This window comes from Budorcas taxicolor, chromosome 6 (genome assembly GCF_023091745.1).
Source record: "Budorcas taxicolor isolate Tak-1 chromosome 6, Takin1.1, whole genome shotgun sequence".
Taxonomy (NCBI): Eukaryota; Metazoa; Chordata; class Mammalia; order Artiodactyla; family Bovidae; genus Budorcas; species Budorcas taxicolor.
This window is the reverse complement of record NC_068915.1, coordinates 86,583,153-86,608,914: the sequence shown is the minus strand read 5'-3', so window position 1 is coordinate 86,608,914 and position 25,762 is coordinate 86,583,153. Positions and strand designations below refer to the sequence as shown.

The 25,762-nt window shown below is 41.7% G+C and overlaps 1 protein-coding gene across 1 annotated transcript in view; it reads right to left on the bottom strand.

The window, feature by feature from the left end:
- The window catches only part of SLC4A4 (solute carrier family 4 member 4), a 309,697-nt gene extending 285,869 nt beyond the window's left edge, over window positions 1-23,828 (bottom strand). Inside the window, exons 1-3 of the mRNA XM_052642087.1 lie at window positions 23,701-23,828; window positions 23,291-23,364; window positions 577-756 (exon numbers count right to left, since the gene is read on the bottom strand). Of these exons, the coding sequence (XP_052498047.1) occupies window positions 577-756; window positions 23,291-23,364; window positions 23,701-23,828 (382 nt within the window). The remainder of the gene's footprint in view (window positions 1-576; window positions 757-23,290; window positions 23,365-23,700) is intronic.
- Window positions 23,829-25,762: the final 1,934 nt, after the last annotated feature.

Sequence of the window (25,762 nt, the reverse complement as noted above, 5' to 3'; positions counted from 1 at the left end):
ATTCTTTTTTAAATCAATCTGGCTAGATGTAACCTATAATCCTATAAATGTCATGTAAATATGTATGCATGTGTATGAGGAGGCCATGACAACCCAGTCCAGTATTCTTCCCTGGAGAATCCCCATGGACAGAGGAGCCTGGAGGGCTACAGTCTGTGGGGATACAAAGAATTGGACAAAACTGAGTGGCTAAGGACAGCACAGTACGTGTGTGTGTATATATATACACACACATATACATAAAAATTTCTTGAAAAATTTCCCAGTTACTGCTGATAACTTCAGTTAAATATCACCTATAATACTCTGTCCTACTTCACTAATGGAAACACAAAATGCCAAACGCCTAAACACTGTCAGATCTCTTCTGACCAGCTCAGAATTTTACCAGGTCTCCTCCTAGACCAACCTACAGGGACAAGAAAAGCATCACCTCCAGAGACATTATGCTTTAGAGGCGAGCATCCCAGCATCACTGCACCCCTCCCCATTCACCCTAAGATCTTCACGCGTGTCTTTCCCAAGGCCAGGGGAGGAAGGCAGGGAGGGAGGCACCAGCACCCAGGGGGAACTCACTGAGAGGCTTCAGGATGCTACTGCTGGACTCATCCGCATTCTCCACATCTGACTTGTCAGAATAGTTCTCAGAGATTCTCTCCTTTTCCTTCTTTTCTCGGTGGCCTGTCTTTCTCTTGTGACGTCTCCTTCTCCGGTAGCTCTTTGGCACATGGACCCCAATGTAGATGGTGTGGTGGCCTGAGGAAGGAACACAAATCACCAGTCATTTCAAACCACAGTCTCGGCTACATAGAAATCACACAAGACCCAGAGGTCAGGAAAAAAAAAAAAAAAAAGTCCATAAATTCAACATTACCATTTCACATTTGACAAACTGGAAAACTAAAACTGCCTTCCAATTTTCATTGAACTAGATTGTAATTCAACCTGCTGGCTCGGACCAGGATTCAGTGAGGGTGTGCTCTAATTCTATCCAAATAGACTCTTTATTTTTAAGCAATTCAAAGAATACTGAACTAGAAATCAGGAATCCTTGATTCTGGTCAAACCTCTGCCATCAGTGAGCTCTCTGACCTTGAGCAGGTAACTTCATCATTCTGGGCCTCAATTTCTTCATTTATATAATGAAGGTCTTAAACTGGGTAATCCTTAAGAGTCCTCTCCAGTGCCAACTTTCCTGGAGCCTATGATTATACTGAATAGAGCGATGAAAAAGGAGTTATTGGAAAAAGGGTGAAAAAGACCTAATTCAAAGTTCATAAAGTCATTCTGCGGGCATAAGGTTTTACACTAAAGCTTTTTTTTACCCAATCAGCAGAACAGAGACTTAGAACTGGGACAAACTAAGAAAAAAATGAGACATACTTAGAGAGAAAATTTTAGAGATACCCAAATGTTCACACTAGGAAACAGCTAAAATGAATGTCAGCTACAGTGCCATTCTCATTTTTCTTTTTTCGTTTGCAAAAGTGTCTAAAAACTGGTTGTTGCTGTGATAAAAATAAACCCAGCCCAGTAAAGATTGCCTTGAAGAGAAGGGCATGAGGAAAAGAGATTGTGAAATGCTTTTAGTTCTCGAGATGGAAGGAACTGCAATACTGACAAGTGGTATTATTTTTACAAAATCTGATAAGACAGAAAAAAAAAAAAAGGAACTCAAAGTTCTACATCTTTTTTTCCATTGGAAAACTTTTACTTTCACTTTATACGCGGTCTAACTTCTGAATGTGGGAACCACCATTTCGGAAGTAATGTGAAAACTTCTTTTCTTTTTGAATTGCAAAACAGATGAGATTATCTAGGGATTTCCTCCACATTCTGGAATTATTCCTTAATGACCACTGTATAGCACCAAAGACAATAAATATCACACATTCACATGCAAGACACATACATGCAAATGTCTGATGAAAATACCATGAATTCCTTTCCACTGTCACTCACCAGGCATATCTAAAAACACTGTAATTCACAGGGGTGTTCCCTTAAACTGGAAGGATTAAAACAATTATATCAAGAAAGATGTTCCAATCAAGAATGCAGAACCCCATGTGAATGAATAAGCAGTCAAAAAAAAAAAAATCTGATACTTGGAATGAAGTCTGAAACATATAAAACATGAAGTCCCTGCCCCCAACACATACAAAGACACACAAACACCCAGGCACACACACCAACTCAGCTACTAAAAAGCACAGTGAAAATCCCCCCGCAGAATGTGGTGCCAATGAGAAATTTATCATCTCTAACTATTTACAAGCAAATTGTTCTCATGGGAAAGCTATATTATACTAGGAAGTAGGAAATGTCTAAAAAACAATGTGAACTAAGAAACAGTGTCAATTGTTTCCTGTGCTCCAGTTACTGAGGGAGTCCTGAAGCTTTATCTCAAGTCACACAATATATGTAAGCAAAGCATCCAGTTTCTTTGGTAAATCAAACACTGAAAGCTTGGTTGCCTTGGGTCAGGAAATAAAAAAACATCATGAAAAATGTTAAGAAGTCAAAGAAAAAAATTTAACCTGTCACATTAACTATTTTCTTATTAAAAAATAGTAACTAAGCAAAAAGAAAAAAAATAGTAATTAAACTGCAAGAGTCAAATGGATGTTATATGTAAAGATTTTTTTTAAATATCTTTAGCCAAATCTGCATAGTGTATTTGCTAGATCATTTAAAAGACAGTTCGTGTGCATGCTAAGTCACTTCAGTCATGTCCCATTCTTTGTGATCTTATAGACGACTGTAGCCCACCAGGCTCCTCTGTCCATGGAATTCTCCAGGCAAGAACACTGGAATGGGTTGCCAGGCCTTACTCCAGGGGATCTTCCAGACCCAGGGATCGAACCCACATCTCTCATGTCTCCTGCATTGGCAGGCAGGCTCTTTACCACTAGCGCCACCCGGGACGCCCAAAAGACAGTTTATATGGGCTGATAAGATCTGAAGGTAAGATTTCTAGCTATCAAGTGTTGGTGTCAATCCAACAAAAGGATCAGTGTGATGCAGACAGTGAGCTTTCAAAGCCCGGGAGAGAAATGCACCTCACCCTCCGGAACCTAACTGGAGTTGTCATCACCACAAAAATGGTGCCATTTTATTTACACTGCAATCCTAGGCCTCATGGCTGCCTTATGAATTAGATTCAGCTGATCCCCATCTCCTCCAGCTCCTCCTTCAGACACTCCACCCAACCACAAGTGGGGGACACATGCTGCCCCATGGAGCCCAAGTACCAACCACAAAAGTGGTTCCTTTTAAGATATTTCCAATTTCAGACATTTTTATCAGCTTTATTAAGGTACAGTTCTTCACATGCCATAAAATTCACTCATTTTAAGAGTTTATCTTTCTACTTTAATCTCTGACATGTCTGAGATTTTTCTGGAATAAAAACTAGTATTTTATAAAGTAAAAGAAAAGAAAAAGAGAGTATATATTGAATGATTTTTAGTTTATTTACAGAGAGTTGTGCAACTATCGCCATAATCCAATTTCAGAACCTGGCTACCAATCAACAAAGATCCCTCATGCTCATCCACAATCACTCTCTGTTCCCACTCCCATCCCTTACTACCCCTCAGGCATCTTTTATGCTGTCAGTGATCGGCTCCGGGAAGCTACAATTCTCTGGTACCCACATGCTATGAACTTTTGTGGGACCCCTTACAGCAGAGCAGAACAGAACATGCTTTGGGTAAGGAAGCTCTCTCCTTCCAAGAGTGGTCAGAGCAAAGCATCACTGACCTGAGTAATTCAAAAGCAAAGCATCAGGAAACTCAAACAGGGGCTCTGTATCAACCAAAACGGGTGGGATGGTGAGGGAGATGAGAAGGCGTTTCAAAAGGGAGAGGATATATGTATACCTATGGCTGAGTCATGTTGAAGTTTGACAGAAAACAGCAAAATTCTTCAATAAGAAATTCTGCAATTATCCTTCAATAAAAAATAAATAACTTTTTTTAAAAAAGGCAAAGCATCCTCCTTTTCCTCTCAGACATTACTAGTAACTAAATTTTCCTTTTCTGTCTTCGTTCAGATAAAGGAAAAGGCATAGAGTCCCAAGGTTAAACAAACCTTCGGGACCTAAGGAACAGTGTCTGTGTTTCAGGAGTTGCTTCGCAACCTCTTTTCATTTCAGCTTCTTTGCCCACAGGAGAGAGGAAGGCAGCATCACTTTGGTGAGTAGGGGAAAGGCACGCTTTCTCAAAATGATGACCAAATATTTTATAAGCTGTATATGCTAAGTACCAAACATACCAAAAGTAAAGTGAGCTGGAATGAAAGCATTCTTACCACCCCCACAAAATACCTGTCTTTAGGGTCAATAGAAGCAGTGTTACTGATTTTTTTTTAATGCTATTACTAATAAGAATATCATGGTGAAGGTGAAGTCGCTCAGTCGTGTCCGACTCTTTGCGACTCCGTGGACTGTAACCTACTAGGCTTCTCTGTCCATGGGATTCTCCAGGCAAGAATACTGGAGTGGATTGCCATTTCCTTCTCCAGGGATCTTCCCGACCCAGGGATCGAACCCAGGTCTCCCGCATTGGAGGCAGACGCTTTAACCTCTGAGCCACCAGGGAAGAACATCATAGTTGATCTCAATATTTATTTTCATTAAAATATCTTTACCTGTTTCAGAGATATGCCATGAAGACCGATGGCTATTTTTAAAATTACAACTCACCAAATGACAGCAAGCTCTTAGGAAAGGCCATATAGGTGGAGGATATAGTATTATTTTCAGTGTAAAATGAAAAGGGGAAACTTGATAGACAAGCCTTCCAATTCAGCAAAAGTCTACAAAACAGTAAGATGCTCGGAGAATCAGAGATAGTTAACTGTTTAACTTACGAGGGAATACGTTTTAGGCTCAAAAGAAAAAAATTCTCCCCTAGTGAGTGAAAGTCTTTCAGTCATGTCCAACTCTTTGCAACCCCATGGTATAGTCCATGGAATTCTCCAGGCCAGGATACTGGAGTGGGTAGCCTTTCCTTTCTCCAGGGATCTTCTCTAGGGACCGACCCAGGGATCGGACTCGGGTCTCTCACATTGCAGGCGGCTTCTTTACCAGCTGAGCCACCAGGGAAGCCCAAGAATACTGGAGTGGATACCCTATCCCTTCTCTGGCGGATCTTCCCGACCCAGCAATCGAACTGGGATCTCTGGCATTGCAGGCGGATTCTTTACCAGTTGAGCTACCAAATGTCAGTAAAGACTGCTTCCAAAGATAATGTAAAAAGAAGGAGCAAAAAAATTTATTAGCGATAATTCATAAGGAAACGGCGATTGGTTTAAATGTTATTAAAATAAAGGTTACATTCTTGCTACTCAAAATTTTGTAGAATAAAACTACTGGAATCTGCATTTGACAGTGTTCACTTAGGTGTGAGTCAAAGGGCATTCAGTCCTAGATTTGGCAGGGCCTCAGCAGCATGTGTTCAAATAAATACCCTGCATTCCTTTCTGTGACAGATGGTACAAGTTCTCAACAAACTCTAAATATTTTGAGAATATCTCACAATCCAACCACAGCCAGTACCCCTGGGAAGAAAACATAGCATTTCTGGTTATCTCTGGCCTTCGGAAATTATCACCAGGTGATCCATGCTTCTTCCCATCTTCACATGCTCCACCTCAGGGGAGAGCAGAAGCCCTCCGATGCTCTCATGCCCACTTCTCCCAGTTCCTAAAATATTTCTACACTAATGGCATTGAGAGTTGCTATTGTGATTTGAGGCCACCAGAGAACTTTTACACTTAGTAACTGTAGTCATTTAAGTGAAAGAGGCTTCCACAGATACCCACTTCACTACCAAAGATGATTTAGGACTTTGAAGAACGAAACCCATCAAGTGAGTCAAGCTAAAATTTCTGTAGAGAACTGAGTGGTTAACAATATATGCCTCTCTATGCAACACAGATCATTAGCTCCTTTAAGAAACGTGAATGAGTGAGTGAATCAAAGTCGCTCAGTCATGCCAATGCTTTGCGACTCCATGGACTATCCAGTCCACGGAGTTCTCCAGGCTAGAATACTGGAGTGGGTAGCCTTTCCCTTCTCCAGGGGATCTTCCCAACCCAGGGATCGAACCCAGATCTCCCACACTGCAGGCAGATTCTTTACCAGCTGAGTCACCAGGAAAGCCCTCAGGAAACGTGGTTCTATGTTTATATACATGCAGATGACAGAAGCCACTTATGGAATTCTCACAAAGGTGCCAGGTTATGCTAGGTCTCCTCTTTCTATTCCCTCATGCCATCCTCACCACTGCACGAATTAAGTGAATGACAGAGGATGAGATGGCTAGATAGCATCACCGGCTCAATGGACATGAATTTGAGCAAACTCTGAGTGATCGTGGAGGACACAGGAGCCCAGCAGGTACAGTCCATGGGGTAGCAAAGATTTGGACACGACTTAGTGACTGAACAACAACATCGCCATTGTACAGGCAAAGAAACCAAGGTTCAGGGAAGTCAAGGATATTGTCACCAGCTAACTCATAAAATACTACAAAAAGGGACTTTCCTGATTGTCCAATGGTTAAGACTCTGAGCTCCCAATGCAGGGAGCCGAGGTTCGACCTCTGGTCGGAGAACTGAGATCCCACATGCTGCGAAGTATGAACAAAAAAAAAATTAATTAAAAAAAAGATATTAATCTCTTTTTAAAAATCCCTCAGAAATATCTCCCAGGTCTCAACATTAAAAATAGTGAGTGCTTCATCACGGCTTTGGTGGTGCTTTGTCTGTTTTTAGGGGGCTTTTTTGTGATAGACACTATATTTGTACTAGCTTATAACTGATGTTTCCTTCCTCATGTTGACAGCTAGAAATAGAAGAGACAAATCTCAGGCCAACCTGCAATGGGTAGACAGGTTTGTGACATGCATTTTAAATACTAACCTCACTCTTTCTACTTTTCAATGGTTACTTCCTGTTCGGGTTGAAATTTTTTAGAATAAGGCAGCATATAAATATTTTTTAAAACCTGAGATGTCAGTACCAGGGGCAGAGGCTGAGGGTGGCCGTCGGGGAACATAGATTTCTAGCCAGAGAGTTAATGGGTCCTTGGTGGTCCTTTAAGTACATCGAAATCTACAAGTCTAAATCTTTGTCCAGAAATCTACCTTCCCCCAAGGCCACCTTACCCCCAGCCAGCCCCATCACTAATTAAATTCTGAGGGATGTCCCCAATTTTATTTTTCTACATTGTTCCTGTTTCTATCATCAATGGGATTTCTGTTCTCTCTGGTTCAAAACAAAGATTCTACAACACTTGGGACTTTACATCGTTTTTTCAGAACTAATCAGCAATATTCCCCAAGCATAAGTTAAATGCTGCCTTTCTTGGCTTATCTAAAGTAACCTGGTCTTATGCCAAGGTGCCTGAAACTTGTTGTAGCTATTGCCAAGAAGGATATAGGGGAAGGAGACAAATTAAAGAGAGATTTATTATTTCTTTTTAATTATGAAAAGAAAAATGTTGGAAAAGGAGGCAGAGACCCTGGATGTGGGATAGACTGTCTAAAAGATGCTGGAAAGACTTTATTTCTTGTACCAAAATGCATCTCAAAGGTATTTCGGAAGTGCATGCATAAGAAACCTTACAGAGAATCATAGTACCAAGTCCAGATGCCAGAGAGGTTGTGTATTTCGCACTTTCTATAATAAGAAACAGATCAGTCTGTCTAATCCTAAACACTTTAATAAAAGAAATAGAAGTAACTCATTAGTGCTTTTCCCACAGACCCATAAGAGTGTCCGTAACCAGTTCTATAAGATATAATCAATGCAACATTGCTAATTTACTTCGCCATAAATACCAGTTCATGAAAAGAAAAACTCACTTTGAAAGGAATGTTATAATTTTGCATTTAACAGGGGGTAAGTCAGCCCCTTTGGTTAGATGTTTGCTTGACAGTCCACAAAATAGATCCCACTACTCAAGAAAAGGGATCATTTCTACTCTTCTATTTTGGATAGGGCCAACTTTTCACACAGAAAAAAAAAAAATAATAATGCACGTGTTTCTTAAAAGTTTATTGCATGCTACATATGTCATTTATTTACAGGCCATTCTGAGCGCTGATTAGTAATCTATTTTAATATTAATGCTACCAATTACACTTAGGAGCACGCATGCAAGCAAATAAGTAGTAAAAGTGATGAAAAACAGGGAAATACTTTTCTCCCCACTGAATGACATGGGACTTTCGTTCACTGAAAACCTCCCAGAAATTCTTAAGGCAACTTAAGGTACCCCAAGCAAGACTGATAAGAAATCTCAGCTTGTTACCTGGTATTTACTGAGCAGAGTACTTTTAATATTTAATATTTGATGATGAAAATGATAACAATCTCGAGGCAAAACAAACAGCACAAGGAAAAGGTCTCAAAGTGGAGTTGAGCTTATGCTAACTTAGCTAAACTCTTGTCCTAAAAAACAAGCTAAAGCTCAGAAACCTTCTGCACTTGCTTTACAAGGGCTCATTTTTAGCAAAGTAGTTCTAATCATGGTTTTAGGTAGGTAGGCTACAGTCCATGGGGTTGCAGAGTCAGACAAAACTGAGCAACTAAGCACAGCACAGCAAAGGTGAGGAACCTATGACCACACACTGAAGTTATACTTTCATTACAGCTTCCATTGCTAATAGCTGATATGGGCTTCCCTGGTGGCTCAGAGGTTAAAGCATCTGCCTGGAATGCGGAAGACCTGGGTTCAATCCCTGGGTTGGGAAGATGACAGAGGCTAAAACTGACCAGCACTGTATAAAATCTGAATCAGTGTATATTTTTAAAGAAATACAGCTTTCTTATATTTAGTGATCATCCATTATTTGAAAATATCTAGGCCATGATGACGACTTAAAGGCACTACGGGAGCCAATCTTGATGAGTAAACAGGACTAAAAATCATGTCATCTTTTATAAACTGTAGCTCCTGAAGTGCTTCACAATCTCTAAAAAACTGCTTATCCAAAGTAATTTTAACTCTGCTCTAGCAAAACCTCTTTTGGCACTAGTGGTAAGGAATCTGCCTGCCAACCCAGGGGATGTAAAAGACTAGGTAGGGTTCGATCCCTAGGTGGGGAAGATGTCCTGGAGAAGAGAATGGCAACCCACTCCAGTATTCTTGCCTGGAGAATCCCATGGACAGAGGAGCTTTGTGGGCTATACAGTTGATGGGGTCACAAAGAGTCAGACATGACAGAAGCTACTTAGCACACACGCACATGGTTTTAAAGTATAATCGATATTTATACCTATATCTATATATATTCATGGGTTTTCCTGGTGGCTCAGACAATAAAGAATCCACCTGCAATGCGGGAGACCTGGGTTCGACCCCCGGATTGGGAAGATCCCCTGGAGAAGGGAACGGCTACCCACTCCAGTATTCTTACCTAGAGAATTTCATGGACACAGGAGCTTGGGGGGCTACAGTCCATGGGGTGGCAAAGAGTCAGACACAACTGAGCAGCTAACATTTTTTAACATATTTATATTGAGATGTGTGTGTGTATATATATATATATATATGCACAATATATATACAATATAATATATACAGTCTCTACATAGAGGGATAGAGAGCTAAATATCATTTTTATGGACAAGCCAAATCCAAGATGTCAATAAAATATCCTCCATTGTGTATAGTGCACAAAGATGCACAGTAAATGCTGTTCTTATCTCTCCCTCCTATTTCCAAAGGGGGGAAAGAAAGCCCCATTTCTCATCCTTCCCACCCACTTTGAACCCTGACAATAACTTCTGAACACCCTCTGTTCTCCAGAGAAGGTACTCCAGAACACTCCCCCAGAGCACTCCCCCTGGGCAAGACAAAAGAGCCAACTTTAGATCAAGGCTCCTGGAGAAGAAAATGGCAACCCACTCCAGTATTCTTGCCTGGAAAAATCCCCTGGACAGAGGAGCCTGATGGGCTACAATCCATGGGGTCGCAAAGAATCAGACACGACTGAGCGACTTCACTTTCACTTTTAGATCAAGGCTAACTCACCCTTCAGTTAGCTGTCTAGTCATTATGCTGAGTTTAACTGTGCCGCAGAGGCAACACCTTCCATAACCCCAGTCGGCCCTACCCCTGCCAGGAGCCAGCGTGAGGTCACCACCACCCTGCTGCGGGAGGGTCTCCCCAGAGCTTTCACACTGTGGGTGCCAAGCCCCAGGGCTCAGGTCTGTCATCCTTTTTACTTGAAAGCACAGAGGAGAGTGGATTCAAAAGGTCTGGAAGGTCAGAGCCAGCCAGGGCAGTGCAAAGAGGAGCCACCTAACAGGAGGAGATGAACCCTTGACTCCTTCCTGACATCCCAGAACCCTGAAAGAGCTGGAGAATTTTAATGTGCAATACACATGCAGTCAGACAAAATCCACCTGTGAGCCAAACGCCGAGAACTGACAGTTTCCATTATCTCTCTTGTGGTCACCATTTGCACAACTGAATGGCAAGTAGGGCTGGAAGAGAGAAAACAAAGGCTAATCCAATGGTCATTGATAACCGGATTTACAATTGCAGCCAGAGAGGCAGCTTAGACAGACACATAAATGCACACATTCACACTCTCATTCTAACCGCATTGTCCGTCTGCGACTCTATTCTGGCTTCCCTTTTAGCACTAGCCTAAGCCCTGCTGGGCAGTAGGAAGAGTAGACTTAGTCACTATAGACAGATAATCCACTATACAGTCAATGCACTCCCAGCTAATCAGGTATCAAACACCTAATATTAGTTCACATAATTCCCTCTTCTCACACACCTGTACATAGGTAAATGAGATTTGGATCATGCAGTGGGGGGAAGTGCCGGGGGAGCAGGTTGGAGGGGGCTAAAACAATGACCAAGAAAGAGAGAAAGTGCTACGAATGACTCAAACTAGCATCAGTTCAGTTCAGTCGCTCAGTCGTGTCTGACTCTTTGCGACCCCATGAATCGCAGCATGCCAGGCCTCCCTGTCCATCACCATCTCCCAGAGTTCACTCAGACTCACGTCCATCAAGTCCGTGATGCCATCCAGCCATCTCATCCTCAGTCGTCCCCTTCTCCTCCTGCCCCCAATCCCTCCCAGCATCACAGTCTTTTCCAATGAGTCAACTCTTCGCATGTGGTGGCTAAAGTACTGGAGTTTCAGCTTTAGCATCATTCCTTCCAAAGAAATCCCAGGACTGTTCTCCTTTAGAATGGACTGGTTGGATCTCCTTGCATTCCAAGGGACTCTCAAGAGTCTTCTCCAACACCACAGTTGGAGAAGAACATCATCATGACTATGACTATGATTTTCCACATGCACCCAGGAAAAGAAGACAGCATTCACTGACAGCAGCACATAATCACACTTTCAGAACTGAAATGACCTTAAATATCACCTGATTAAACCTTTTCATGTACCAATGAACCAAGTAAAGCCAAATAGCTAATGATGTACAGGCTGGGACTCTTGGAGCTCCTGGTTAAAAAAGGTTTCCTTTCTTACTTCCCCACTACCATGGTACTACACTCCACCCTACCCTCTATATTCCATTGTCTGCAAAATATAGCCAAGTGGGGACAAAAAAGATTAACCTTTTCAAGTTAGCAAATACAAAAGAGGACAAAACAGGCTCAGGAATTCTCTGAAAAATGTGTCTTATAATCACAGAATGACAAGTTTAAATCTACAACCCTTAGCTCTGTAAACTGCCCCAGAATATGAAGACACCTGTCCTCCCATGAGCACCTGAGGTCGTGCAGCCACAGGTCACGGGCGTGTGCCTTCTTTCCCTTGCACCTTTTCACAAGCTCTCCCAACACTTTTTAGTCTTCTGCACTCAGTTCTTCCTATTCCCTGCTCTTCCAGGCTCTCCTTCCAGCTCTCAAGATGCAAAGGGACCAGATCTCAAGCACACATTTTGGAAGGAGCACTGTCCTGGTAAAGTTAAGAAGTCTGGCTCCTTTTCCTAGTGTTCCAAATTACCATCAGCATTACTGCAAGCAAATCACTTTACCTGCTCAAAGGCTTGTCTCTCCATCTGTAAGGTGAGAACGCTAAGCTACATTATCTCATAGATGCTTTTGAGCTCTAAACATTCTGTAATAATTCTAAGGATTTTAATTGGTTAAGTATAAAGAAGCACAGAAGGGAAAGGCTAAAAGGTTTTCTACTATTTCTCAAAGTCCCTCCACAACTACTTACGATGGTAGTTTTCTCTTTGGGCCTTCTTCAATCTCCTCTGATTTGACTCTTTCCTGACAATGCCACCTAGACTGCTAAAAGCCACCAATCACCCTTTCCTGCCAAATTGACCAGTTACTTTTCGCTCCTCATCTACTTGACTCCAGACAGCACTCAGCACTGTCCATCACTGGCTCCTTGCTGAAAACAGTCTTCTTTTGGCCTCAGAAGACTTTTATGATTGCTCCTTCTCAGTGTCCAAAGCTTGGCATTAAAGAACACAGGTCAGTCCTCCTCCCACCCTTTTTTCTTCCTTTGGTAATGTCATCCATTCCTGTGGCTTTATTTTTTAACATTTTGTTTGGGGGATTTTAAAAAAATATTTATTTATTTATTGGTTTGTTTGGCTGTGCCAGGGCTTCACTGCAACATATGGGATCTAGTTCCCTGACCAGGGATCGAATGCCGACCCCCTGCGCTGGCAGCAAGGAGTCTTAGCCACTGGACCACCAAGGAAGCCCCCCTATGGCTTCAAATACTAGCTAGCTCCCTGGGATTCCCAAACTTCTATCCCATCCCTATCCTTTCTTTTTAGCTCCAGCTTGTGTGGCCAAGTACCTGCTTTAGAGTTCTACTGAATGTCTCACAGGGGTCTCAAAGTCAAAAAGCTGAACGCCTACCTTCCTTTACTACTATCCCTCCAGTGTCCCTCATCACAAATGGCATGTAAGTCCCCAAACTGCTCAAAGCAGAAATCCAAAAGTAATCACCCCCCCACCCGCACATCTTTCCATCAGCAAGTGCTGGCAATTCAACCCATCTTTTTTGTCCCAGGCTAAACCCTAAAATCACCTCAGTTGAATCTTAGCAACAGTCTCCCCACTTTTATCTTTGTCCTCTTGGGATGCTTTCTCCACTCATCAGCCAAAGAGATGTTTTTTAAAATGCAAATTTTGTCTGTCACTTTCCTGCTTACAACACCCTGTAGTGGCTCCCCAGTGCACACTAAATGAATCCTAAATCTTTAGCAAAAGTCATGAATTATCTGGGTTCCACCCACTTAGAGAAGGCACTGGCAACTCACTCCAGTACTCCTGCCTGGAAAATCCCATGGAGGGAGGAACCTGGTAGGTTGCAGTCCATGGGGTCGTGAAGAGTCGGACACGACTGAGCAACTTCACTTTCACTTTTCACTTTCCACTTTCCTGCTTTGGAGAAGGAAATGGCAACCCACTCCAGTGTTCTTGCCTACAGAATCCCAGGGACGGGGGAGCCTGGTGGGCTGCCATCTATGGGGTCACACAGAGTCGGACACAACTGACACGACTTAGCAGCAGCAGCATCCACTTCCGGCCATTCTCCTGGTTCATGTGGTCCAGCTGCACGGGCCTTATTTTCACTTCTCAAACAGGCCTACTCACCACTGGGCCTTCACACATGCTGGCCTAGGAGGTTTGCCTCCTTCTTGACTTAGCTAATCCTCTTAACCCTTTAGGTCTCAAGTTAACATCACTCTACAGGAGATACATATCTTGGTCTCCATGTATACTCACCCACAGGCATGATATACTCTCAAAATTATCATATCAGCCAACTTTGTGTCCTTAAATGATGATGAGTTGATTTGACAACACATTAGTTACTGACCTAATTGGAATATGTTATCACTAGTAACACATTTGCCTGGAAAAGCAACATAGCAGAGCTTATATATCTGCAAGTGTTCTTACCATTTTTATAAGCTAAAAAAAATTACTAAAAGCTTTGTCCAGCAAAGTTAATGAGAAGAGTTAATGAAATGCACTCAGTCTTGTCCAACTCTTTGCAACCCCATGGACTACACAGTCCATGGAATTCTGCAGGCCAGAATACTGGAGTGGGCAGCTGTTCCCTTCTCCAGGAGATCGTCCCAACCCAGGGATCAAATCCAGGTCTCCTGCATTGCAGGTGGATTCTTTGCCAGCTGAACCACAAGGGAAGAGAAGAGTTAACATAATAATCAGCTAACTTGTTGATTATCAGATATCAGTACTAGCTTTAGTCAGGAAGCACTCTGCAGTCACAGCAAGCACTTGAGAAAGTGTTAAACACAAAAATAAATCACAGGCAAGGACCAGACCCAAAGAAGTTAACACCTTAAATTTAAAGGATTCATCCTGGGGATTTCAAATTAGTTTCTTTAGATGGGGAAACAGTAGAAACAGTGTCAGACTTTATTTTGGGGGGCTCCAAAATCACTGCAGATGGTGATTGCAGCCATGAAATTAAAAGACGCTTACTCCTTGGAAGAAAAGTTATGACCAACCTAGATAGTATATTCAAAAGCAGAGACATTACTTTGCCAACTAAGGTCCGTCTAGTCAAGGCTATGGTTTTCCCTGTGGTCATGTATGGATGTGAGAGTTGGACTGTGAAGAAGGCTGAAAGCCGAAGAATTGATTATTTTGAACTGTGGTGTTGGAGAAGACTCTTGAGAGTCCCTTGGACTGCAAGGAGATCCAACCAGTCCATTCTAAAGGAGATCAGCCCTGGGTGTTCTTTGGAAGGAATGATGCTAAAGCTGAAGCTCCAGTACTTTGGCCACCTCATGCGAAGGGTTGACTCATTGGAAAAGACTCTGATGCGGGGAGGGATTGGGGGCAGGAGGAGAAGGGGACGACAGAGGATGAGATGGCTGGATGGCATCACTGACTCGATGGACGTGAGTCTGAGTGAACTGCGGGAGATGGTGATGGACAGGGAGGCCTGGCGTGCTGCGATTCATGGGGTCACAAAGAGTCGGACACGACTGAGCAACTGTACTGAACTGAACTGATACCCCTAGCCATCTATGCGGTCACACAGAGTCAGACACGACTGAAGTGACTTAGCAGCAGCAGCAGCATACCCCTAGCAAAACTAGGAGATAAGGAAGCACCAATGCTGTTTCTTTGCACGAAAATCTGAGATTCAGAAATTAAGTAATTTGACAATGGCTTACTGCAAATATCAGAATCCTTAAAACATCTCTAGTAGGTGGAGAAGATAGGTTATTAACTGCACTCTGCATGAAGAAAACACAATCACACAAACATGATCGGCCTCATGTCACCCAGAAAGACAGGGCAGAGCCAAGAACAGAAATAGGTCCTGAGACTCCTGGTTGTCCACCACATTCTCTAACTCACAATACAGACTGAATTAAAGTACCTCAAACACCAGACGCTGTCTGAATTTGCCAAATACATGTATCTATTGGATTCAACTGTGTGCTACATCCAAGACACTGACTTTATCTTCCAGCAAGGATAGAATCACATTGCAAATTTAATAATCAACTAGGGGGTAGGGTTGTGATTTAACTAATTCATAAAATGTGTGACTCTGGCCCTCTAAAGCTGGTATGTTGGCTGATTTCACGAAAATTCAGACACTCCTTTTGATTTCCAGAAGTTTTGGGCTTGTCAAAGGTATTGAGTAACCCACCATTAAGAGGGAGTAGAATCACGTCCCAAGAGGGTTGAGTCTGCTCTCCTTTCAAAGTCAACAGAGTATCAAGAAAGGTGAACATGTTGGATCTAGCACTTAGGATGGCTGACTTCTAATTCTAACTCTTGGAAAAGGTAAGAACAATTCAGCAGATTTAAAAGCTTTTGCAGCTATTCAGGGAAGGGAGTTATTTAAGTCACCTCTACTAATGATTCAATGGGTGTCACTCACCACCCTCCTTCCCTTCACCTTCATCCCACCTGGCAATCAGCAGCTTCAGGGGCACAATATTTGGAACCTCCTGTGAACTCCTACTATGGCAGGCTCTCACCTCAGTCCCCTACGTGCTATCAGCCAAAAAAGTGAAATGAAACAGAACAAAACCAAATCCCATCAGCATGCCCACTTCAGCAACAGGAGAGCCTCCACTGAACTTTATTCAGTTTTATTCTACTCTTACTCTGCTCTCCCTCATCAGACCCACTTTTCAATTCCCAATGACTTTGAATCTTATAATGATAAAAATGGGGAAACACTTAGCTCAGGTTTGAATACTTAGTGTTATTTCTATGCTATTGCATAATCTCATTGAATTGGCACCTAAATTATATAACATCCAGTAGAGAACAGAATTATTCTAGTTCATGCTGCATATGGGGAAAGGAAAAAAAGAAAAATATATACATAGTGTGTATGTGTGTTTATATACATTACATATATAATAAACCCTTGAATCCTCCTCATTGGTAGGAAAATACCACACACTTAAATCTGTTTTCCAGAAGGGCAACTTCGCAGGCCTTATTATAATGGGCACACATTTATAATTTATCCTGTATGCAAGTATAATTACTGTATCTTTTCTTGGAAGAGGAGACAATTTCACAAATTAGAGGTAATGTCTATCGGAGAAATCTAACCATGGAAACCAGATCTCACACCCAGAGCCTAAAGGGAATCAGAACATGTTCAAAGAGAAATAGACAGCAGGCCTCAGGAAAATTCTCTTGACCTTCCTGGCTTGCCTCTTCCAAAGCAAGAAGCAGTATGTAAGTGTGGTTATTAGGAAGGCAAGGGATAGATGTTGGTGAAGATAAATTAAGAAAATAATGGGTTCAGGATGGAGGGGACACATATGCCTACAGCTGATTCATACTGATGTATGACAAAAACCATCACAATATTGTAAAGTAATTATCCTCCAATTAAAATAAATAAATAAAATTTTAAAAAAGAAAATAACAAACATTTGGTAGTTAAAATTTTTTGGAATGATAATCACTGAAAATTATTGGTGAGGTTGTATCAATCAGAAAGCGAAAGAATAAGACAGTGATATAGTATAAAGTAGGCTTCCCCAAAGCTCAGCAGTAAAGAATCCGCCTGCAATGCAGGAGCCTCAGGATATGTGGGTTCAATCTCTGGGTCAGGAAGATCCCCTGGAGAAGGGCATGGCAACCCACTCCAGTATTCTTGCCTGGAGAATCCCACAGACAGAGGAGCCTGGCAGGCTACAGTCCATAGGGTTCCAAAGAGCTGAACACCACTGAAGCGACTTAGCATGCACACACGCCTTGTATAAAGTACTCCTATGCCTAATGTCAAGTACAGCAGCAACACTGTTTCTGGTCATTATTAAAACAGTTCTATGGTGAATGGTGTGTTTGATTCTCATTGTGCAGCGCCAAGAAATTCAAAATCCAGACTTTAAGTTTTGTTCTTCACTTATGCAATGCTTCAGCAATATAGCAAGTTTTAAACCTTTGTTCCCAAACTGATATTTAGTCACTCTGCCTTAACAACACATGAAAATTACAAATGATAGAGACTCCCCAAAATCAATATGAAACAATTCGTCTCAAAAATATGAGCAGATACAAAGCTTCAAGAAAGAAACTCAACCGTAGACAAAATTTGCTGCAAGTGTACTATTTCAGAATTTCTGGATCCTTGGAAAACATGACTCAAGTACCAAGTTCAATTCTGCAAACTTCTTGCCATAAAAGAATGTAGTCACCTAGGACAGAAAGTGGCTTCCAGAAGGCTTTAGCCCATACTGTACCACCAGGGAATTCTCTACAATTGGAAAACTCTGAGAAGGGATGTCTGATTCCTGCTTCCAAACCCCATGGAATTATCATCTGATTTCCTTGAAGCTCAAGAAATCTATATACAAATACTTAACTTCAGTGACACAGCAGGAGGTGTCAGAGAGCTGGGTGCTGCCTGCTTCAGGACCTGTGGCAGGCTTCCTGCTGAGGCCATGATGAGAAAGAAGCAGGACGCTGGGAAAGGTCTGTGTGGGTTCAAAGTGCTCTGGGAACCCAAGCTACTTTTCAAGGGTCAACCCTTAAAACACCTGACCACACTTCCTCCAGGATCGCCAACGTGTGGATACATTGTTTCTTTTAAGAAGGCTTTTCCTTCAGCAATATTTGCCCAAGTATTTCCTCTGTACACACTGTTTTCTGGGCAATTATAGAGAACAGGAGAGAGGAGGTCAGCAAAATGCAACCCGACACTTACATCCAGCGCTCAGAATAGCGCTGACCCCAACCAGCCCCTCCCTCCCTTCCCATCCACTAGGTTCTCATTCACTCCTTCTTGGCAATTACGTTTTCTGACCATTGTAATTATTAACAAATGTCCACCAGGCCCCGCCTTTTCTTTAGAATACTACCTCCTCCAATACACATAAATATATCATCACAATATCCTCCAGTGAAAAATAGGTTTAAGTCATTATGATTTCATGTCTGTAAAATGTTGAGATCTTGACCTCCCAAAACACAAAAGCCACCAGTTCACCACTTCAGTCTCTCTCTTCAAAACACAAAGCAAAAGAAGGAAAAAGAATACGGTGGATGTGTTTATGGGGCTTCTTTTTCTTATCAGTATAAATGATGTACATACATCAATGACCTTTGCAAAATCAACTAGGATCGTTAGACAAAATATCATCTCATTTGCCTAAGAGAAGAGAAATCTCTAACTGAAAATTTAAACAAAGGCTCTAGAGGACTATATAAATCAATTCTATATATGCTTCATTTGGTTTATTTACACATTCACTTCTTCACTCTTTCAACAAATATTTAGTGAATGTCTACTTTGTTCCTGACCCTGTCCTACTTTTTTACTTTTATTTCCCTTAAAATAACCTTCCTGTGAATTCCATGAATTTTCAACAACACACTCTCTCTTAATGCCTAACAGTAGACCAGGGAATTTGTAGAATTATTCTTCCATTTGGACAGATGGAAGCACATTTCCTCTTGGACTTGGTTTTGAATGGAAAAGGAAAACCACTACAATATATCATAATGGATTTGAGAGCACTGATCAAACTTCAGAAATGCAGACCCATTTCAGCCAATATTGTATTTCTGTACTTTATGTTTCCTGAGTTGCTGCTTAGGGTTGATGTTAAGAAAAGGGCCCCTCGTCATGAAGTTAGAGTTGCCAAGGCTTGCCAGGGAGTTACCTAGCCTTGCAGAGCCAAGGCCTTATCTCAAAGGATAAGGTGGAGTTTGCTCTTTTCCCCCTATTGCGAAATATGAGAATATTAAGTAATCTGTTTATATCATACAGATCCAAAACCCTGGCTGACTTTTTAAAGGATAAAATATCCATAGAATTTCCTCCTCTTTAGAAAAAGCTACCTGGGATCTTCCTCTCTCAACCTTGGTTCACCCAACAAAATTTGCCAATTTCCCCTAAGTGTGTTTGAAATGAAAAATCAGTCTTGTTCCTCATAGTGGACATTTCTGGGTCCCCTTGAAAAGCAAGGAGATCAAACCAGTCAATCCTAAAGGAAATCAACCCTGAAAATTCATTGAAGGACTGAAGCTGAAGCTCCAGTACTTTGGCCACCTGATGCAGAGCTGACTCACTGGAAAAGACCCTGATGCTGAGAAAGATTGAGGGCAGAAGGAGAAGGCGGCGACAGAGGATGAGATGGGTTGGATGGCATCACTGACTCAATGGACATGAGTCTGAGCAAACTCAGGCAAACAGTGAAGGACAGGGAAGCCTAGAGTGCTGCAGTCCATGGGGTCACAAAGAGCTGGACCTGACTTAGCGACTGAACAAAAACAACTGGTAACATCAATGTGTCATCTAACAGACCAATTCTATAGAAATGCCTGGGCTGGAGCTGGAGCCTGTGGGTATAAAAACAAACATGGCATCTGAAATGTTACAAAGTTTAAATGAGTTTACCCATGGTAACCACTCTATGCCAAAAATATTAGCTTCACCAAACACACCACTGAAAGAGCAGACATACAAGCTTCTCTTTATTTTAAAGATTAAAATTGACACTTGGTTTCCTTTCTCAAGAGTATCTTTTTAAACCATTATTATAAATGTACAAGAGGCCTGCATGCTAAGCCACTTCAGTCATATGCGATTCCATATCCTATGGACTGTAGCCCGCCAGGCTCCTCTGTCCATGGGGTTCTCCAGGCAAGAATACTGGAGTGAGTTGCCATGCCCTCCTCCAGGGGATCTTCCTGACCCAAGGAGGAAACCCGCATCTCCTTTGTCTCCTGCACTGGCAAGAGTGTTCTTTACCACTGGCATCACCTGGGCAGCCCGGTTTATCAGGCAAACTACAATGAAAAAGAGCTTTAGATCTTTAAACATATCCCACATAGATAAATTCACTATTTAAACAGAAGATGCCCCCTCTTCTGATTTACTCTATTCTTAGTGAGTTTGCAGCTGATGGTTTTCTACTGAGTTTTTAGAATGCTGATTAAGTGTCATGCCACCCACTGAGAGTAAAGTTGAACCAGGTGAATTGAGGGTGTGGTTGAAAGTCTCAGTCTGTCTCCCTTTCCAGAACTACAGCATTAGAAAGAACTATGAGGCAGCATTTGACTCTTTTTGCCTTCAAGCTGAGATGAACCCAATCATCCCAAATTGAGCAACCTTAGAAAAAATTTTAAAGCATAATCATTTCAAAATAACCAGAGTTACTGGAGGTCACTCGTTTAATGGGAGTGCATCTTATTAGTGCAAATTACCTTAAAAAGCAAAGTTTTAAGTTCACTTTTACCAACTGTGCTGCAATATACCTCAACCATATTTATTCCAGAAGCAAGAGAAATGCTTTTTGGGTAAAAGGAAACATGTTTGATAACAGAAATGTTAGGTGTTCCAGCTCCTTGCCCTTTGAATTTCTGATCCTTAAACTAGAGCACTTACTTTGGACATAAATGTACCAGAAACTCAGCTACTTCACAACAAAAATAAGTCTTCTTTAAGAATACTCTTCTCCATGCATTTAAAAATATGAGATAGACTCATGTCCTTGAGGAAAATATTCCCATCAAAATCCTAATCAGAGATACTGACAGTCAAATCAATTGTATCTTCATTCTCAACCACTGGAATCATGGTAAGCCATTCAAACCCATCTCCATTTCAACTTCCTTACCCTGTCGCCTAGAGTTACTGTAAAACTTAAGTGCTACGACTCTCACCAGATGAAGCCAGGTGAGAAAATGGGAAGGTCAACTGGGAAGGCACTGAATTAGAAACAGCAGTTCCTAATTATATTTCATGACCTGTACTGTAAGGACCCCATACCGTTGGATGCCTCCCCCAATCATGGCCATAAGCAGCCATCCTACATAGTCTCAGCATCCAACAACAGCAACTAGCTAAACAGACTCTGAAAGCAATGTAACCAACCCACACTCCACTCAACACGAAAGATTCTCATTAAAATAGAAGTTTCACCAGAAGACGAAAACACACAAAATCCATACAGCAGGGTGAATCACCACAAAGCCAATCAATTTTACAGATATTTTGATCACCTTTGTCTTTTTTGCTTCTCCTTATCTGCAGATTTGTGTGCTACTCATTACATTGTTGTCTTAATTTTCTGCTTGAAAAATCAAGGGGAAAACTGCAGGAAATAAACTTCTTAGTCAAAGTGTTAAGAAACCCATGTATAATACCCTGCTCCAGTAAAGCGCTGTCAATCCTACAGATATTACAAACTCAAGAAGTGATTAACATCTCCTGAGAACTTAGCTAGAGGGTTATTCTCAAGGAACATACTCACACACAGAGTACATCTCATCCCCAAGCTCTCACTGATTTTTCAACTTTAAATGTTCTGAAATGATCAGATATTTGCTCGGTCCTACAGTGTTTCTTATAGTTATCTGCTATAACTTTAAGATTCTTATCTCCTCTTTGACACTGACTGGGACAGTGACAGGATGACCACAATGGAGACTTAGCATCAAGGGTTACAAGAATCTTAAGACAAAAGTTTTACTATTTTGCTTTCACTAGCTTGGCATTTTCCCACAGTCATGCTGTAAAAGTGCAAGGAACCCATAAAACAATAAGAACAAAAATACTGTGGTTTCCTTTTTCCTAAGAAACATAGGCATCAACTTCTAATTAGTCAGCCTCAAGAGCGTACATGCGGGAAGTGGGAAGGTGGGGGTGAGGGGAACCCACCCTCCAACACTACACAATCAGAAGAAACTCATCAAGGAGACATAATGGCCACACTATTCAAACTACCCCAGGTGAAACAGGAGCATCACTTGCCTGGAATCTGGTATTGAGACTGGTTGAAGACTCACTCCAAAACACGCAGCACCCACCTTCTTTACCCAACCCCACCACCACCCTGGTCCCAGTCTTTGGTAGGCATTAAGTAATTTACCAAACAGTACCAATCAGACTAGGGAGTTTCCAAAATACATATGAATTCATTCTCAGGTGATTTTAAAGGGTAGAATTTATGATGTGGTTAATCAGTAAGTTTTACTTAACTTCATGAATACTGTCTAAAACCTTGCTTATTTTTAAAACTGTCATTATAAATGTTAGTAATACCCTGTATATCTGTGATGCCTTCACATGCTTATTTTAATAACTATTAATTAAACCCTGCCTTCTCACTATCAAATAAGTAGGATTATGCCCATATTACTGATAAGTCAAGAGACGAGAGAAAAGAAAGCATACTGAAAGCACCATAGTACCAGCTAAAATTTAACTCTTCTTTGGTTTTTAACTGGCACTGGGGAACATTAGCAAAAGAGTTCCTCGGGGATTCTAAGTAAAAAAAAAAAAAAAAATGTCCATCTTTTCCTAACAGAGATGCATCTGTAATTGCCACTCTTTATATCCTCAGTTTAGACCCATGCTTCTTGCAGCAATGGTATCATTCTCTCTCTGTAACATCTGCTTCTCTATCCTGCAGGCTACAAGGAAGATATTAGAAGATACTGCCAAATATATCTATATAAATCTAGCAGCCTCCTTGAATTAGTCATTGGAGTGTGGTTAATATAATCTGGCAAAATATTCATTTTTGACAGAGAAGCACAGCTAACATAGGAACCTGCTTCAAAATCAGATCTTTTTTTCTTGTTGTTACCTATGCAGGACCACACTGATTCAGATTCTGACAGTCCAGTGAAGTTCTTAGAATTACTTTCTGTGCTGAAGCAAAATGTGGAGATGAAATGAAACTCCAGAGATCAACTTGGGTTTTTAACTTCAAAATTATAAGACATATGCCATGTATGGGTGCTACAAAGACTTATGTATACAAATACAGACTTCCCCAGGCCCATCAAACTCACCTTCTACTTCTTCTTCATCACACACATGCTTAAGGAAGGAAGCCCCTCTGTCCAGGACAGCTTCATCCTCCATCCTATAGTAATAAAAAAGAAAAAAAGAATGCTCAGACTTCTCCTTGAGGGAGCCACTGGACGAAGCCCAGCTTCTGGGCAGATGAACCTGCAAGCTGCTGCTCATGTTAACAGGGCAGAGTCCCTCTTCCTTTGGTGTTTGCTGCTCCTTCGCTCCTTCAGCTCCTCTCATCGGGTGCTTGAGAATATGCCGGTCCCACATAGCTTCCGTTCTAACCTTGACAGGGCCCCCGCAGGGACAGGTAAGAGAAAATCATTTCAATCCTGGAGGCTGGATGTTGGGGGTTCTCCCCTTTGGGATCTGCCCCCAAAAAAAAGATGAAAAGAAAAAAAAATACCAAGAGAGGAAGTTTGGTGTGCCTGGAGTGCTCGTGATGGTCGTTTGTGGAAATCCAGCTTCAGTGCTTAGCTCTTTAAACACCCACTGCATAAAAATGTATACCCTCACACACACACACGCACACATGCACACCCACCCACACACAGAAAGCGACAGGGAGTTAGGCTACTGCACAGTGGGAGCCTAGCTTCCAGCCAGCCTCTTAATACCAGCACAGCCCAGTATTCTCTGTTGAGTGGCAAGCTTTGAGTCACATGTTGGCCTTACGGAAATCTGACATCTGAGGATTATCCAGCAACCCCGGCTTCGGCAACGGTCACATATATATGCCCCCCATTCATTCATTTTCCACATTCTTATCACACGTCTCTGTCTATGTATATCTGTCCTGTTAACTCTTCCCTGAAGGGCATGAAGTGCTGCATTTTGTAACCATGTTATGCTGCCCTCCTGTCTCCTTACATAATAGGATCTACTCTGCAATTTCCTAGGCTAAATAAGACCTCAGGATCCATCCAAGTAATGACAGCGTTTGTACGGCCTCCCAATGCCAAATGTGTCTCTGGTTTATAGACCGAGGTAAGGTTGATTTCCATATTCGGTGACTCCTTTTCATTGCATCAACTTTGACATACAGAATTCCATGAACTCTATTTATAGTGAAAGCAGAAAGAACTCTCGAATTGCTCAAATGCTGCTACTGTCGTACCGGTCTAGAAACAAAGAACTTTCTCTGGGGACAGCTGCTCTATGTCATACCATACATAAGCCCCGCCAGAGAACCAAATGTTCACTCTGTATTCTATTCATCCAGTTATGTGCTCGGGCATTGAATACTGTGGGTCTGTTTTCCATATTGTCTTTGTAACTTATTCTTGTGCTTCCCATATTTGTTATCATCTATATGAGATGCACTGAATTCACTTTTTCTTCCTTTCTATTTCAGGAGCATTTCCATCTCACAAAGCAACCATCTGAGCTTAAAAAGTCAGAACTCTGGTGTCAGGGAGACACCAGTTTAAAAAGCCTATTCGTACCTGCATCACCTAGAGCAAAGTATCCAAATTTTTAAGCCTCAGTTTTTCCATCTAGGAAATTGGAGGTAATAATATCAACTATGTGGGGCTGCTTTGAAATTAAAATCAGGTAACACACATGAAAGCACTCAGTTTTGTCCCAGCACCTATTACATGTTTCATAAAGTTATGTTTCTTTCCTGTCTTCTTTCCTTTTTTCTTTTCCGCCTAACCTGGGTTGGGGAACAATGCCATAAAAAAACTCATTACTTTGGAAAGTTGAAGAATCTTTTCTTCTGGGATATGGCTCTTACACACAGAAGTTCATCTTTGTCCTTTTCTATACTCAAACTAAAAATATAAAACTAAATGCAAACAGGAAATGGGTCAGCAAGCAGGATCACGGTAAAAAAGACTTGAGAGGTCAAATCAGTTACCAGCCTCTATGAGCCTCTGTTTTCCATGAAAATTAAATTATCCAACATACTCACCAGTTCAGCAAATATTTATTTAGTGTCTGCTATGTTCCTGCCACTCTTGGAACTGGTACTCTTGGAGGGAGAGGAGCACATCTCTGAATAAGCCAGGCAAAATGCCTCAGAAACTAGTAATAAATAGATGAACAAGATAATCTTAGATATCATTAAGTGCAATGCAGGAAAAAAAATAATAGTGGGCTACTTAGCATAAGGTGATTCAGATGTGGCTTCTGAGAAGGTGACATTTGAGCAGAGGCAAAAATGTTCGGAAGGAACCAGGCATTTAAGAACCCAGGGGCAGAATATTCCAAGCAGAGGGAATAGCAATGCAAAGGCCCTAAAAGGGGAAGAAGTTTAGCATGTTTCAGGAACAGAGTAAGGCCAGAAAGACTGGACAGAAGGATGGAAGGTCCCTGGGAAGTAACAATGTGGAGGCAATCAGGGCCACACAGGCCACGGTAAGCAATTAGAATTTTAGGTGTATGGCAGCCCCTGAGAGTTTTCAGATGGAAAGGGACTTGACCTGCTTTGTCTTTTAAAAGACCACTCTGGCTGTTATGTGAAA